Source organism: Microtus pennsylvanicus, chromosome 11 (genome assembly GCF_037038515.1).
Source record: "Microtus pennsylvanicus isolate mMicPen1 chromosome 11, mMicPen1.hap1, whole genome shotgun sequence".
Classification (NCBI taxonomy): domain Eukaryota; kingdom Metazoa; phylum Chordata; class Mammalia; order Rodentia; family Cricetidae; genus Microtus; species Microtus pennsylvanicus.
The window spans coordinates 64493735-64507247 of NC_134589.1; the positions used below are offsets into that span (position 1 = coordinate 64493735).

General features: G+C 48.0%; 1 protein-coding gene across 2 annotated transcripts in view; it reads right to left on the reverse strand.

Moving 5' to 3' along the window:
- Nucleotides 1-12875, reverse strand: part of Gria1 (glutamate ionotropic receptor AMPA type subunit 1) — a 320473-nt gene extending 307598 nt beyond the window's left edge. Inside the window, exons 1-2 of one of the 2 annotated variants that reach the window (XM_075992548.1) lie at nucleotides 12179-12875; nucleotides 9151-9288 (exon numbers count right to left, since the gene is read on the reverse strand). In XM_075992548.1, the coding sequence (XP_075848663.1) occupies nucleotides 9151-9288; nucleotides 12179-12260 (220 nt within the window). In that variant the 5' untranslated portion in view covers nucleotides 12261-12875. The remainder of the gene's footprint in view (nucleotides 1-9150; nucleotides 9289-12178) is intronic. The other variant, XM_075992549.1, reaches the window with a different exon arrangement.
- Between the last annotated feature and the right edge of the window lie 638 nt (nucleotides 12876-13513).

Consider the following 13513-nt stretch of genomic DNA (forward strand, 5'->3'; position numbering starts at 1 on the left):
GGAATATGTTGCATTACCTGAAAGAAAGAGAGGCTTTCAAGCAGGGAGTCCATGCAGGAGGGGCAGTATATAGGTTCAAGGGAAGGACTCAGGAAACTGAGAACTACCACCACCCCATATGGACAGACTGGACTCCATACACAACTGTCTTCATTTCCAACTCCTAGCATGGCTTCCATGATATATCTGTGTGATTCCCTGCTGTACACAGGGTCTCCACAATTTCATGACCTGCCAGGATCAGCCAGCAACTTCCACAGATACTTCCCTATGGGCTCACAAAGCCACATATTACAGCCACTCATTCATATACCATCATCAGACTCCCCTTCCTCCCAGCGTCTCTTGTTTCCTGCCTGCCTTCACCCTATATTGGATATAGGAGTGATGGAGCAGAGACTATTATACTCCAGCCCAAAGTCTTCAGGCTGCTGTGTGGCAACACACCACCTCCCACCTCCTCACGGCCCTTCACTTTAGGGAGGGGGAGACCAGGACCAGTATCTGACCCCATTGAGAAAGTCCAAGTCTGAAGAAGTTCTTCACTTAAAATTCTCAGGTGTCTTTCTGTGGCTTAGAATGTGTAAAACAACCTGTGTCTCTCCAGCAGGCCTCTGCCTAGAATGCAACTGGAATCTTCCACTCATCTTTGCTGGTATACCACCACAAGCTTCTGTTCTCCTCTCAGACCCCCTAGCTATGCCCCTGCCTAGAGTTGGCTCCTACCTGTTACAAGCTTTCCTAGAGACTTGGCCCGTTAGCACGTTCACAGAGTCAATTACTTTATTTGATGCATCTGCTGTTGTTTCTAGTTGGGACACACGTGAGCACAGGCTCTCTTCTGATTGTCAAAACCATAAGCTCTCCTTAAATATGTCTAGACCCCAAATGAACCCGTCAGCATTTCCATACAATATGTGGCTATTTCATATTGGGGTGGGGTGTAGTTTCCCTTATAGTCTTGGTTGGTTTAAGGACTGTCCCTGGCCTGAAGCACTTCTATCTCTGAAGTTTTCCATATGCACTCAGCATAAACGTCCAGTCTTAGGCATCCGGGAGATGCTCAGATGATGAAGTGCTGTCTTACAAGCATGGAGATTTGAGCTCAATCCACACTTTCCATATAGAGCCAGGTGTGATGGTGCACATTTTCAAACCTGGAGAGACAGAGACAGGTGGATCCCTGGGCTCTCTAGCCAGCAAGCCTAGCCTAGCAAAATCCATGAGCCCCAGATCTCACCAAGAGGCTTATCTCAGAAAGAAACACAATAAACTTAAGGTGGATGGCGGTTGAACTTTGACCTTCATGTGCATGTACAACATATACATACATGTGCACTTGCATGCATGACCACACAAGGCAGAAGGATGCTGGGAGGATACTTGGACATCTACCAGAATAAGAAGACAGTCTGTTGTTTGGATCCAGATCTTCACATCTGAACCTGGAGGATCCAATCCCTGTCAATTGTGCTACCCATGGTCCACCTGCGGCAGGCCATCAACCCCCCCCCCCTGCCTTTCTGCTTGAATCCTCTTGTTCTACAGAACCTGAATGGCTCCATCTGGAAGTTTACTTACAATGAGAGGGAAGTTCAGAAGAAGTTCCCTATAATGGACAAGCATGAGAAAAAGAAAAGGAGATGCGAAGAGTGGGGAGTAAGGGAGGGGAGGAGGGGGAAGAGAGGAGAAGAGCGGAAGTGCACGCAAGGTATCATTTTATCATCTCTTTCTTGAAGCCTATTTACCCTTCAAGATCCTGAGCCCCTTAGGGGAGAATCAATGTTGGTTATGTTTTCTTTCCTCCGGTTCCTATTGCAATGCTCTGTAATGGCAAATGGATTTCATCTCTGGAGCGAACTCTGACCAATTTGCAGTAGCTGCTTAGAATGCTGAGGTGAGAGGGAGTTTGAGGTCATGCTGGAAAGAGTGTGAATAGCCGCAGCTGTCTGTCTGGTGTGGAAGGGGCCTGATGGGACACGGACGGCAGGGAAGGCAACGATGGGCGCTTTGAGTGACTGAACACATCTCTATGGATGTTCCCGGCTTCCCAAACAGTTCATATAACCACTTTACCCTCGGGCTCTGAGAAGACAGCAGTCATCTCCCTCCTCCCAGTAGAGGTATTTACCCAGAGGAGGAGGTGTCTATCAATAGCCTCTGTTCAGGAAGAGAGCTGAAAGCCAACCACACGCCAGCATCAACACCCATGTCTCTTCTCGTGATGTTGAAGATGGAGGAGCCCAAGCAGGTTGTCATATCAACCAGAGAACTGTTAACATCTGCTCTCATCCAGGGTCACGGTGTGGGTGTTTTGGGTGAGCAGTGTGGCTATTTCCTCTGAATTGAGACAGTCCTTTCTTGGTGGAGAAGAGACACTCATAAGACACGAAACAAAGGAGCCTCTGAAGGTTCAGGAAAGTGCTGATACTAAGAGAATGTCTGCAGGCCCTTCCCAAGGTTAGCAAAGCTGAAAGCAATTGTTGGAGAAGGAGACTCTATTAGGAGTCAAGCTGCTTGCAGAGCCTGCCTAGAGCCCCAGGGAGGCAGCTTTAATGCTGGGATGGGCTTTTTGGTGATGTAGCTGACGTTGAGCATCCAGTGCTCCTGTAAGTAACCCCTTCCTCATACTCCTGGAAGTAACCCCATTCTGTGCACAGTAGCTCACTAAGCTAGACTCAGAAGGCAGTGTTATACTGATCTGTCATTGGTGCCCTATCAGGAGCTCTATCTATGTTCCTTCCTGTTGCTCCAGGAAGTGCAGAATATGAAAGCTCTCCTCTCCCAGCTCAGAAAATGAAGAAAATGGGCACATGCAGTGTGGTTAAGGTAGATGGAGGATACAGATGCTGTGAATTTATTCTTTCCACACATCTCCTCACCTCTCCTCTCCATCACTAACATCTCGTCCACCTTCCAATGCCCACTCAAGCCTCCCTTTGTCCGAAGTCCCACTATCCAAAGTCACAGTGTCTGTGTTATTTTATCCTGAATCAGACTCCACCTCCATAATGGCATGTATTCCCTGGGCTCTTTCACCTTTGCAACAAGAAAGGAAAAGGTCATTGACTCTGAAACCCCCCTCCCCACAAATTGCCTTTGGAGACTAACTTGGGCTCTTTGCATACCATGCAAACAATCTCCATTATTTTCAGTAACAGCATCTGTAATGTGGGATTGTTATATAGACGACAACATCTGGTCCGAGTCAGTGGCAGGGCTGCTCTGGAATAGCCTTTGCTCACCCCATCGCCAGACACACTTTCTTCATTTCTATAATAAGGCAATGAGCAGGTGTTATACATCTTTTGTGTCCTTTACTGTTTCTTACAGGGTGAATGGTAGACATTAGAATAACACAATCCTGGACACTAAAGGGAATCAATCAGTGTGTGAGCGCTGGCTTGTGCACAGCAAATCATCTGATTACAACAGCGCATGAACGATAGGGCATAAAGAGAGCTTGGCTAAACCTTATATAGACAGCTTTATACTAAAAACCAAAACAGATTAATTCTCAGTTCTGGATAATAGATGGTGGGTAGGAATGTATGCCCAGCATTGCTTTGCACATTAATTTTTAAAAAGGAGATAGAAAAGCTGTTTTTTGTCTATCTTCTGAAATGCATTTTGAAGGGCGAACAGCATGAATCTGTGCACTTTGAGTCTGAAGCTTTGAAGGGACACATGAAGCTTATACAGCAGCTACGAGGCCTCTGTCTGCGGCCAGCACCCAAAGCCTTGTTAGAACACCCTTGGGAATCCCAAGCAGGTCTACAATAGGAGTCCTACTGTGGCAGAGATGTTGTCCTCCTCCTGACTGTGACTTAGTTTATTGTCCCCTTTATGCTGTGTGACTGAGCCCTGGGCTCTGTTCCTTGATGTTAGGAATGTTTGTATGTGGACTTGGTAGCACAAAGTGCAGGGACGTGCCCTCTCGGGAGACCAGTTCACATTCTAGCGGTGGCTGACTCTCCACATGGGCAGTGTTGCTTGAGAGGTCTGTGAGGCTTGCAGAGGCCATGTTTCCGGGCACCAGTGGGTTAAGAAAGAGAATCGGGCTGACAGGGAAGGGACCCATCTGGACAGTCATTCCCCATCCCTTTCCTATTAATCTAGGCTATATAGACTTGGGTTTCATGCTGCTTCATCTTTCAATAAAACAATTTAAATTTTATTATATATGTTAATTATCTATAATTATGTTCTCAGTACATTCCACACACGTATGTAGTATATATGGACCATAGTGACTCCTTGCCCTTTCTCCTATCTTCTCCACACACATGAATTCCCTTCCACGTCTCAACCAGGTCCCTCTTCTGCTTTCTTATTTTTTTTTTTTACCTTTGATGCTCCAAAGGGTTTCCTAAGGGTTGCTAACAGGACCAAGGGGTAAGGGGCTGTTGGCAGGATCCCGGGCACCTTGCCAGTGGCTATACCACTGAAAGCAATGTCTTGTCCTAGCAGCACATAAATCCTCAGGGAGGACAAGGTCCCTCCTCCATGACTGGAGGTTGATGGATCCAGTCTTGTGCAGATCTTTCTCTGCCTTTTACACATTTAAAAAGATGGGACATCCACATTTTAATATGAAATTTCACCCTTTTCCACGGCAGTCTGTTCTGATCTGCTGGTCATATTGACCCCTTCCACAGCATGTGATTGACGTGAGTTGAGGCCCACCTGGAGAGCTACTAGAGACCTGGGAGGGGAAGTTTGCTAATGTGTCCCCTCCACACCCACTATTTTCTCGGCCCAGAAAGTGCCACCCTCTGCCCTTCCTGTCTTCCCTCCTTCTCCTCCACACTCTCTGAGAGGCCAACCCCAGGCCTCCCTGTTCCTCTAACACTCCTTAGAAATCTCTGCTAAGGCACGTACAGCATTACATTTTAATTTTCTCTTACAGGACAGTGTGCCTCGCTGGGGATAAAGTCCTCCAGGGCAGAGAACGTGTCTTAGCTTTGTCTGCATTTCTGGTACTTAACGTGATGCCTGGGTTTGGTTAAGGGCTCAGAAATGCTTACTGAAGAAATGGAAGACTTTTTAGATAAAAGACTTGCTTAAGCTGTGCTGCCCATACTAAGTAGCACAGTCTTCTGGGTCTGCTGTCAAATATTCTGGTTCTGGAAGAAGAGAAGCCATTCTGAGCCTTGCTTTAAACCAGCCCTCGGGTGGATGCTGTGTGCTCCGAGGTCTAGAAACCTTTTGACTGAACCGCAGGATACAAAAAGCTGGGTCTTCGTTTTCTGACTTTTGTTTCTTGGTCCTTATAGTCCCTACAAATGGCATAGGGCTTGAGATGAAGTAGGAATTGTGTGTGTGTGTGTGTGTGTGTGTGTGTGAGAGAGAGAGAGAGAGAGAGAGAGAGAGAGAGAGAGAGAGAGAGAGAGAGAGAGAGAAAGAGAGAGAGAGAGAGAGAGAAGAATGAATGGAATAACGAATGAAGGAATACATGAAAGGTTAATATGGGGTTGTAATAGTGCTCCTTAGAGCACTAACTGGAGTTCGATGTAGCATGTCACATGTTCCCTTATCTTCTCTTACCACATGAAGACAGGTGGATAAGCAGCCCGTAAACAGTGCTTTACAGAGAGCTGGCCCTACCCTGTCTTTGTAGACTTAGAAGGAGACTCCCAGGCGTTTGGACTGATGATCTAATCACCACCCCCAAGTAATAGCAGGTGAGGAATGTCCTTACAAAGATACCAGACTCTCCCTTTGGCCAGCGGGAGACAGGATGCTTCTGCCAGTCTCTCCTCCATCCCTTGCCCTGTTTTCGGCATCCTCCCCTCAGGCTGCCTGTTGCTGAAACTTCTAGCAGGGACAGCTCATATGTTTCCTCTCCTTTCCTCTCTCCACCCTCTGGTGGAGGGAAAACGAATAGCAAAATGCATCCAAAACAAAACCGAATGGTCAAATCGAAAGGATAAACACTTGCTCATTTTCTGAAGTCAAAACTGAACAGGGCATTAGTTTGAGGTAATGGCTACTTCATATTTCAGAAAACACACAAAGTTAAACCTGAACAACATGCTTTACTTAGTTTTCTATGTCTGGTGAATTAACCCAATCTGCCAAGAACCACAATCTTTCTTTTGATTGTTGTTACTGTGTTCAAACTGGGAGAGATGTACAGATTCCCATACGGATGGGTCACACAAACATAGTCACAAAGGGTTCCACAGCCTCTTGTGAAAGTAGCCGCTGCTACCCCAGCTCTCCCCCATTCCCTCTAGTCTTGGAACGAAAGAGCAGAAACTGAAGGTCTAAGCATAAATAGCTTTCCCCTTCTTGGATAACCTTCCTTTGTCTCCTTTGGGGGTATAATCTAATTAAGAACCAATGTTTTATCCTCTCTCTCTTTCCAATGTCCACCTTGGTTTGTAACTTGAAGAAACACTGAAAGAACAGCCAGACACACAAAGCAGAAATGCGCACCAATCGGTGTGCTAGTATATAGCAGGCATCGAGTTCAGGACCTCAGATCCATATTGGGCAACCTTGCCTGTGTCGTGATTTGACCTCCCCAATAACCAGCCAGCGGCTCTCTGCAAGATCAGGTCTTGGATTGTGAAGATAACAGACAAGAAACACCACCTCTTGCCTTCTAGTATTTTCTCCTCATTGTGTCCTCCTTATCTTGTCTTGACACTGAGTGTCTTGACTTTTCAACCCTGTGAGTTGAGTACATGTGCCAGCTATTTATTCTCACTGCTTCTCTTGTTCTTGTTGGGCAGTGGAGCCCCTTTGAAGAATGACCAAAGCAACAAATTTGGGGCCTCTTCTCTAAAGATATCCCCCCCGCACACACACTGTGTGCTGCTACCAATGAAGGCCAGAGGAAGGTGTCAGATCCCCTATATCTGGAGTTACAGATGTTTGGGAGCCCCTTGATGTAGGTTTTGGGAACTGAATTCGGGTCCTCTGCTAGAGTAGCTCATGTTCTTAACTGCTGAGCCACCCCTCCAGACTCAAAGGCATCTTCACACTTGCTTAAGCATAACAAGAGGTTTGGGTGGTATAGACACACTGATGCCCACTCAAACCTTCCCCTCATGACTTTCTCTAAGCCGTAAGAAAAGGAACTGAACACCTACTCTTCACTGTTCTTAATTCCTTTCTGGGATGTTTTCGCAGACTCAATGTTAGTTATTTTTCTTCCATATCATGAGTGTGATTGTTGATTTTGACAAGTTGACTGGTTGGCTTTGACAACAAGACTACCTAGGGCATTGGTGAGGCACACTTTTGGGAATGTCTGGGGGACATTAACTGAGTGGCGAAGACCCACCATGAAACAGGAAGCGCTATCCATGGCCTGGGTAGTAGGCTAAATAAAAACAGAGAAAGAGAAAACCACTAGAACCCTAACATCCCCCTTTTCTCTGCTTCCTGATCTACTCAAACGTGAGCAAACAGCCTTAGGCTCCTGCCACACAGTCATCACCATCATGAGGGACTGTGACTTTAATCTATGGGCCCAAATAAAGCCTTCCCACTTCAAGCTGCTTCTTGTCAGGTAACTGATCAATCAACCAATACAGCAAGTAACACACCAGAGAAGATCTTCTAGCCACCAGAATACAGAGTCATTTTATCATTCACAGGGCCACTCCTACGCAAGGTCACAGCCCTAACTTGGGACTGGAGTTTATCTCTTAGAAGCTATATCAGGCCACAGCCTGATCAAATCAAAACACCCTCTGTCACCTCAGGGGGTCGTTAGGGATAGGTGGATCTCTCTGTTTATCCTACTCATCAGAAATGTGGACCTGAGGGTAGAACAGGGTCACAAGACCACTGTGGACTGTTCTACTGACCTTGTGAAAGTTCCATAGCTACCCCACCTCTGGCTCCTGTCTCAGAGAGGATAGCAGCAGTTCTCTGCAACGCCCCATCAAGGATTAAAACAGAGTAGCTAGCTCCACAGGTCTGTCACCAGCAATCAAGGGATGATAACGAGTACCGCCAACCATGCGCATGACGCATTTACCAAAACCCTCTGGTAAATCACAATTCCTGGAGTTCATGTCAGCATTATCCTGCGTACAATCTTAGAGGCAGAGGAAATCCTGAATTCTTATATGGAGACTTCAAAGTCTCACCAGCAGCAACCACTGAGAGGCCTCCATAAGGGAATGTGGGGGAGAGATAAAAGACATATCCATGCCTTCCACCATCTGCAGTGCAGCAGTGGTCAGGAAGCCAACGGTGCCGGTGGCTCACAAAACCCACGGTGCCCACTCAGTCCAGTCTGGGCTCAGCAATGATTCCTCATTCTAGAAGCTTGTACTTTCTTACCACACATTTCCACTGGGGCTTAGTCCCCAGAGGGACAACGTCTCTGCTGTTTAATTTTTAGGCCTTCATCTGACACAGAGTGACAACCATGCACCATCCCCCACGCATCCAGATTTACTTGTTAGGTTCCTGTGTCAGTGGCATTTGCTCAACACGTTTTACAATACTGTTGTCCCAGATGTCCCCGCTGTAGCTCCCCCTTGTCATTCTGTGGAGGACCTGTGTTCTGTTTCATGTCCCAAGGTCATGACGAAAACCCTGTAGACTCTCAGATCCTTCTCCTCTTAACCCACAACCTGTCTCAATCAGGCAGCCGCTTCGCACCTCTTTGGCAGTCACCTAGTCACCACATCTCACAAACCATTACCCACTTTGCCCAAAGAGAACACACTTCACATCCACCTGTGCTTATCAAACATACATAGGCACACTTTTGTTCTCCTGACCGGTGGGCAGGAAATGGCTGAGGCCTTTTTTTAACCCCATTGTCTTCAAGTCAGAGCCCTTCCTTCCCCATCTCTCGGAAGCTGCTTGTTTGTGAAACTCCTCAATCGAGGGGGCCCAGTGGAGTAAGCCAGATGCAGTCAACCTGAGACCCCCACCAGACTGGCACGGAAAAACTCACTGATGGTGAAAAACACCCATTCCACAAAGTGCAGCAGGGTCAAAATATAGACTGCGGGAACCACTTCAAAGGCTCTGGAAATTTCCCTTGAAGTGCCTTCTCTCACGAAGACAAATGAGGACTGGAGTCATTTTTGCAACAACAACACCACCTACCCACAGGCCCTCCCGTCAACGGGTCTAGAGCAGAAAGGCAGGGCAGAAATAGCAGCCGTTACTTACATCGGTAAGTCATCTCGAAGCTGTCACTGATGTTCACAATATCGATCTGGGGAAGCAGCTTGGGGGGCTCTGTGAGTTGGGACAAAGCGAACCTAAAAGCTGCATGTTCCTGCGATTGTTGGTTTGGAAATAATCCCCCTATAAAGAAAGAAAAAGGCAATGTAGTAAGTGTGGGATAGAGTCTGGTCTCAATTGACCCATTCCAGAGGACCCAGACCTCTCCCGTGCAAAGCCAGAGCTATGGTCATAGCTCTCCCTGGTAAGGAATCCAGACTGGATGCTGAAGTTTACACTCTATGGATAAGCTTCTCTGACAGGACCCCTAACACCCATCACTCTGCCCCAATGTTTAACTGCGCGCCCCTTGGCTCAGCAAACAGCTGAAAACACAGGAGACCTATAGAATTTTACTTTTTCCTTTTTCATTTCTGCCAGATTTTCATGAGCCTGTGTTTACACACACACATACACACGCACACACCTTCCCTGCATTTATCTCGTCTTACTTGGATCCAATTTCTTATTCACAGAGGCTTCAGTTACAAGGAAGCATTGCAAAGTGACTGAAATCCAGGCCTGGGGCCACCTGCGACCACCATTGTAACTATTTGCTCTGAGACGGCCAGATCTGCATGCAATGATACTAGTCCGTTGCCTTCGAAGTTTATTGTTTATCTTCTCTGAGAACTCGGGGCTTTTGTCTTTCATTGCTCATGTTCCCAGAGACCTTGGAATGCCTGGTTACATAAGGGGTTGCCATTGTGCCAGATGTGGGGGGTCTTAAAAGTACCAAGATGTGCTAACATCTTCTTCCAGTAAACAGAACAGGGAAGGTACCTGCCAGGGTTTTTGTTCCAAGACACAAGGGCACAGGGCTTTCTTTTGTAACACTATGGAAGCACAAACAAATTGAAATACATTCCTGTAAATTAAAACTAGCTATTTCTGGGAGCTGGACTCCAACATATGTGTACACAGAAGTTTATCTCTGATTGGCCAAGAATTCACAGTTCCAGTAATGGTCTGCTAACTTCCTGTGCAGTGGATACATGATTGGCCTTAAGAACGAACTACGGAGCTGGAGGCTTGTGTTAGAGATCACGAAGGGAGGGCTGAAGACAGCCTCATGGGGGTGATAATTTCAGCATTTGTTCTACTGGTTGAAGTGTCTCCCTTGTGTTTGAAAAGAGCAACAATTACTGAGACCGAGCATGAAATAGCTTCAGGGATGTGTGGGCAAATGTGGGTGTGCCCACATAAACACCCCAAGCCCTTACACCACAATGATGGTGTAGACACACACCTGCAGAAGCCTGTCCACAGCTTCTTGACGAGAGATTACAATTGGCAAAGTATAGACAGAAAGTATAGAACATATATGAGAAAGGCCATAGGCCGGCACAGGTGACTTGGACACATACTCATAACCCCATTTTAAAGAGCAAAAACAAACTAGCAAAAAACTACAAAAAAAATCGCTCTTGCTGGGGATGCTCCACTCTCTCCTCCCAGGTGACCACACCCCACACTCTTCTGGTCTTGGTTTTCTACTCTTTCCAGTGAATGGAAGTAAGCAGGTGGGAGGTGGGAGGTGGGAGGGAGCAGCTACAGACTGGGCCGAAAGGGAAGTGTCTCCCGGAGGCAGCAAGTTTGCCTGTAAGGCAGGAGCTCATGCACACACATACACACTTTAGAATACAGCTTAACAGGTGTCAGGAAACAAAGCAAGTAACTCCATTGTCACCCCAACAGGACCAGGAGTCAGGAAGCTGGAGAGGCCCAAAGAGGCTATTAGCAACACACATGGGCCCACTAGATCCCCTCCCCCACAGTACCATTACCCCCACCCCCAAACACAAACAGTCTCACAAAAAGCAACTGCCAAGATGGAACTCTCTGTAGTAAGCCAGCCCCTGGTGCGGGGAGGACACAGAAAGCCAGTCAGCCAACATGTCTCAAAGCACAGCAGCTTGGCTGATGCTGGCTCACAAGGATGCTGAGCTGCTGGTCACCCTGACCCCAAGCCCTGGAACTGGTGCTGTTGCTTCCTTAGTCTGGTTTTGCCCCATGGTTGCCGGAATGGCAATACCTGTAAGCTCCCCCTAAACATATGTACAGCCATCAGATGAAGGGAAACGGGGGAAGGAAAAGCATGCAGTGTGTTGAAACCCACCTGCAGGTTGAGAGGGTGGAACCCAGGCATGGGGACCGCTGCTGGGGGCAGTGGGAGGGGGGAGAGGAAGGAGCCTGTCCATATGTGTGCTTAGAGCACTGGTGTTAGTGTCTGTGGACCCAGCACTAAAGAGGAAGGGGCAACGAGGGCGAGAGAACAGACAGGCTAGGAAGTTCCAGGATCAGGGGATGGGGGATTTAGCTTAGCATGACAGAAGACAGAAGGAAAACAGCTATAGGGGTCCATAGAGCTCTGGCCACAGAGTGGGGCCTGGGACTTTTCTCCACAGAGACAACCTAGTACCCAGCACTCCTTCTCCGTGAGGGGTCTCTTTCCCCTCCCCCAGCCAAGACAGCACTTCATCCCCATCACTCGGGCTATATATGCACATTTAATATATAATTACAACACACACACACAACATCCACCAGGCTTATTTATATAAATCAACAAGACCGGGCACCATCTGCCTCGCAAGAGTTAACTCCTTTAAACACTCGGAACCCTGTTGGAAGCACAGTCTGATTATATCTTTCCCTCTCCGGAACGGAGGCTCCTCCATTTCAGGCGCTCATGCTCGGGGTGCGCGGTGTATGTGCACCTGTGTGTGCGCACACACACGCGAGATAAAACACTTCCCTTGTGCCCCTCGCTGCATTGCTGCATCGGTAAGGAGGAGAACCCTTTCTCCCCACTGGCGACCCAAGTCTTCCTCCCTCCTAGCCTGGTTTTTCCGATTGCCATGCTGCCAAGCACAACAGCTCCGACTGAGAATGGGTTCAGAAATCTCCCCTCAAAAAAAAAATCCCTAGCCAGATCCCCAAAGTCCCTCCCCAGCTACCCCCCCTCACTCACCTATCTGGATATTGTTGGGGAAATTGGCACCCACAACCGCACCTAGAAAACCGGTGCAGAAAAAGGCAAAGATGTACGGCATATTCCTTTTTACATTGGCGAAAAAGAAGCCCTGGTCCAACCATAGATTTGGTCTTCCCTCCCCTTCCTTTGATTCTTCTTGCTGCTCTGCCGGCTCTTTTCCTCCTGCAGTTCCTTGCTTCCTTCTTTCCTTCCTCCCTTTCTTCTGTGAGGTTTCTCGTGTTTCTCTTGGAAGGGGAGCCAAGCAGTTAAACTGCAGCCTTAACACCGACTGACAGCCAGATTAACTGAGCTGGGAGCAGCCCGTCCTCATGCTTGGAGCGCTAGCTTGCTCCCCCTCTCCCTCTGCTCTCCTCCTCTTCTCTAGCAGCCAGCCTCTCTCACCCTCCCATTCTCTCTCTCTCTCTCTCTCTCTCTTTCTCTCTCTCTCTCTCTCTCACACACACACACACACTCTCTCTCTCTCTCTCTCTCTCTCTCTCTCTCTCTCTCTCACACACACTCTCTCTCTCTCTCTCTCTCTCTCTCTCTCTCTCTCTCTCTCTCACACACACACACACACACACACACACACACACACACACACACACACACACAGGCTGCCAGGAGCCAGCTCAGAGTTTCTGTACTGGCCTCCCCTACCCCTGCTTTCCTAACCGCAGCTCACTTTTCTTTTCTGTGGATGCATAGGATGGAGGGGGATGGAGGGTCAAGGGGTGCTTTCCCACAAAGGGGCAACTAACTATCCTCTTCACCTCCCCCACCTTCCCCCGTGAGCGCTCTCAGCCCCTCCCCCCCAGCCAGGGGATAAGATGCTACTGGGAATGCGGGTTCAGTTGCAAGTCAGTAGGTGGCAGGGGGTCCCCACAATAGCTCTGGATTCACCAGCTGCCTGATCTAGGTCACTTTTTCCAGTAGTGCACAGGTTGTGCTGGATATATCTCCTACACTCCACTGGCCCAATTATTCCTACAACTAATTCCCAAGGGGGAGACCCTAGAAATCACTCTCCAGAAATTTAAAAGGGAGACACGGAGAAAGGCAAACAGCACTAACCTCAGTGTGACTGCCTGGTACTGGGACCAGGATGCTAGAAGGCCCTTTCACCTTTAGGAATGCCATGGGTGGCCTCTTTGAAACCCTAGGTGTTTGAAGTTGTCCCCCCCTCCTCTTTTTTCCTGCAGGGCACGGGAATCTTTAATGCGGAGTTGTGTGGGTGGGTGAACAAGGAAGATTCAGGGTACGTACACAGGGCAATTACATGAGTCATTTTGCGTTGATTCCAGTCAGAGGACACAGGCTGCTCTGGCTTGC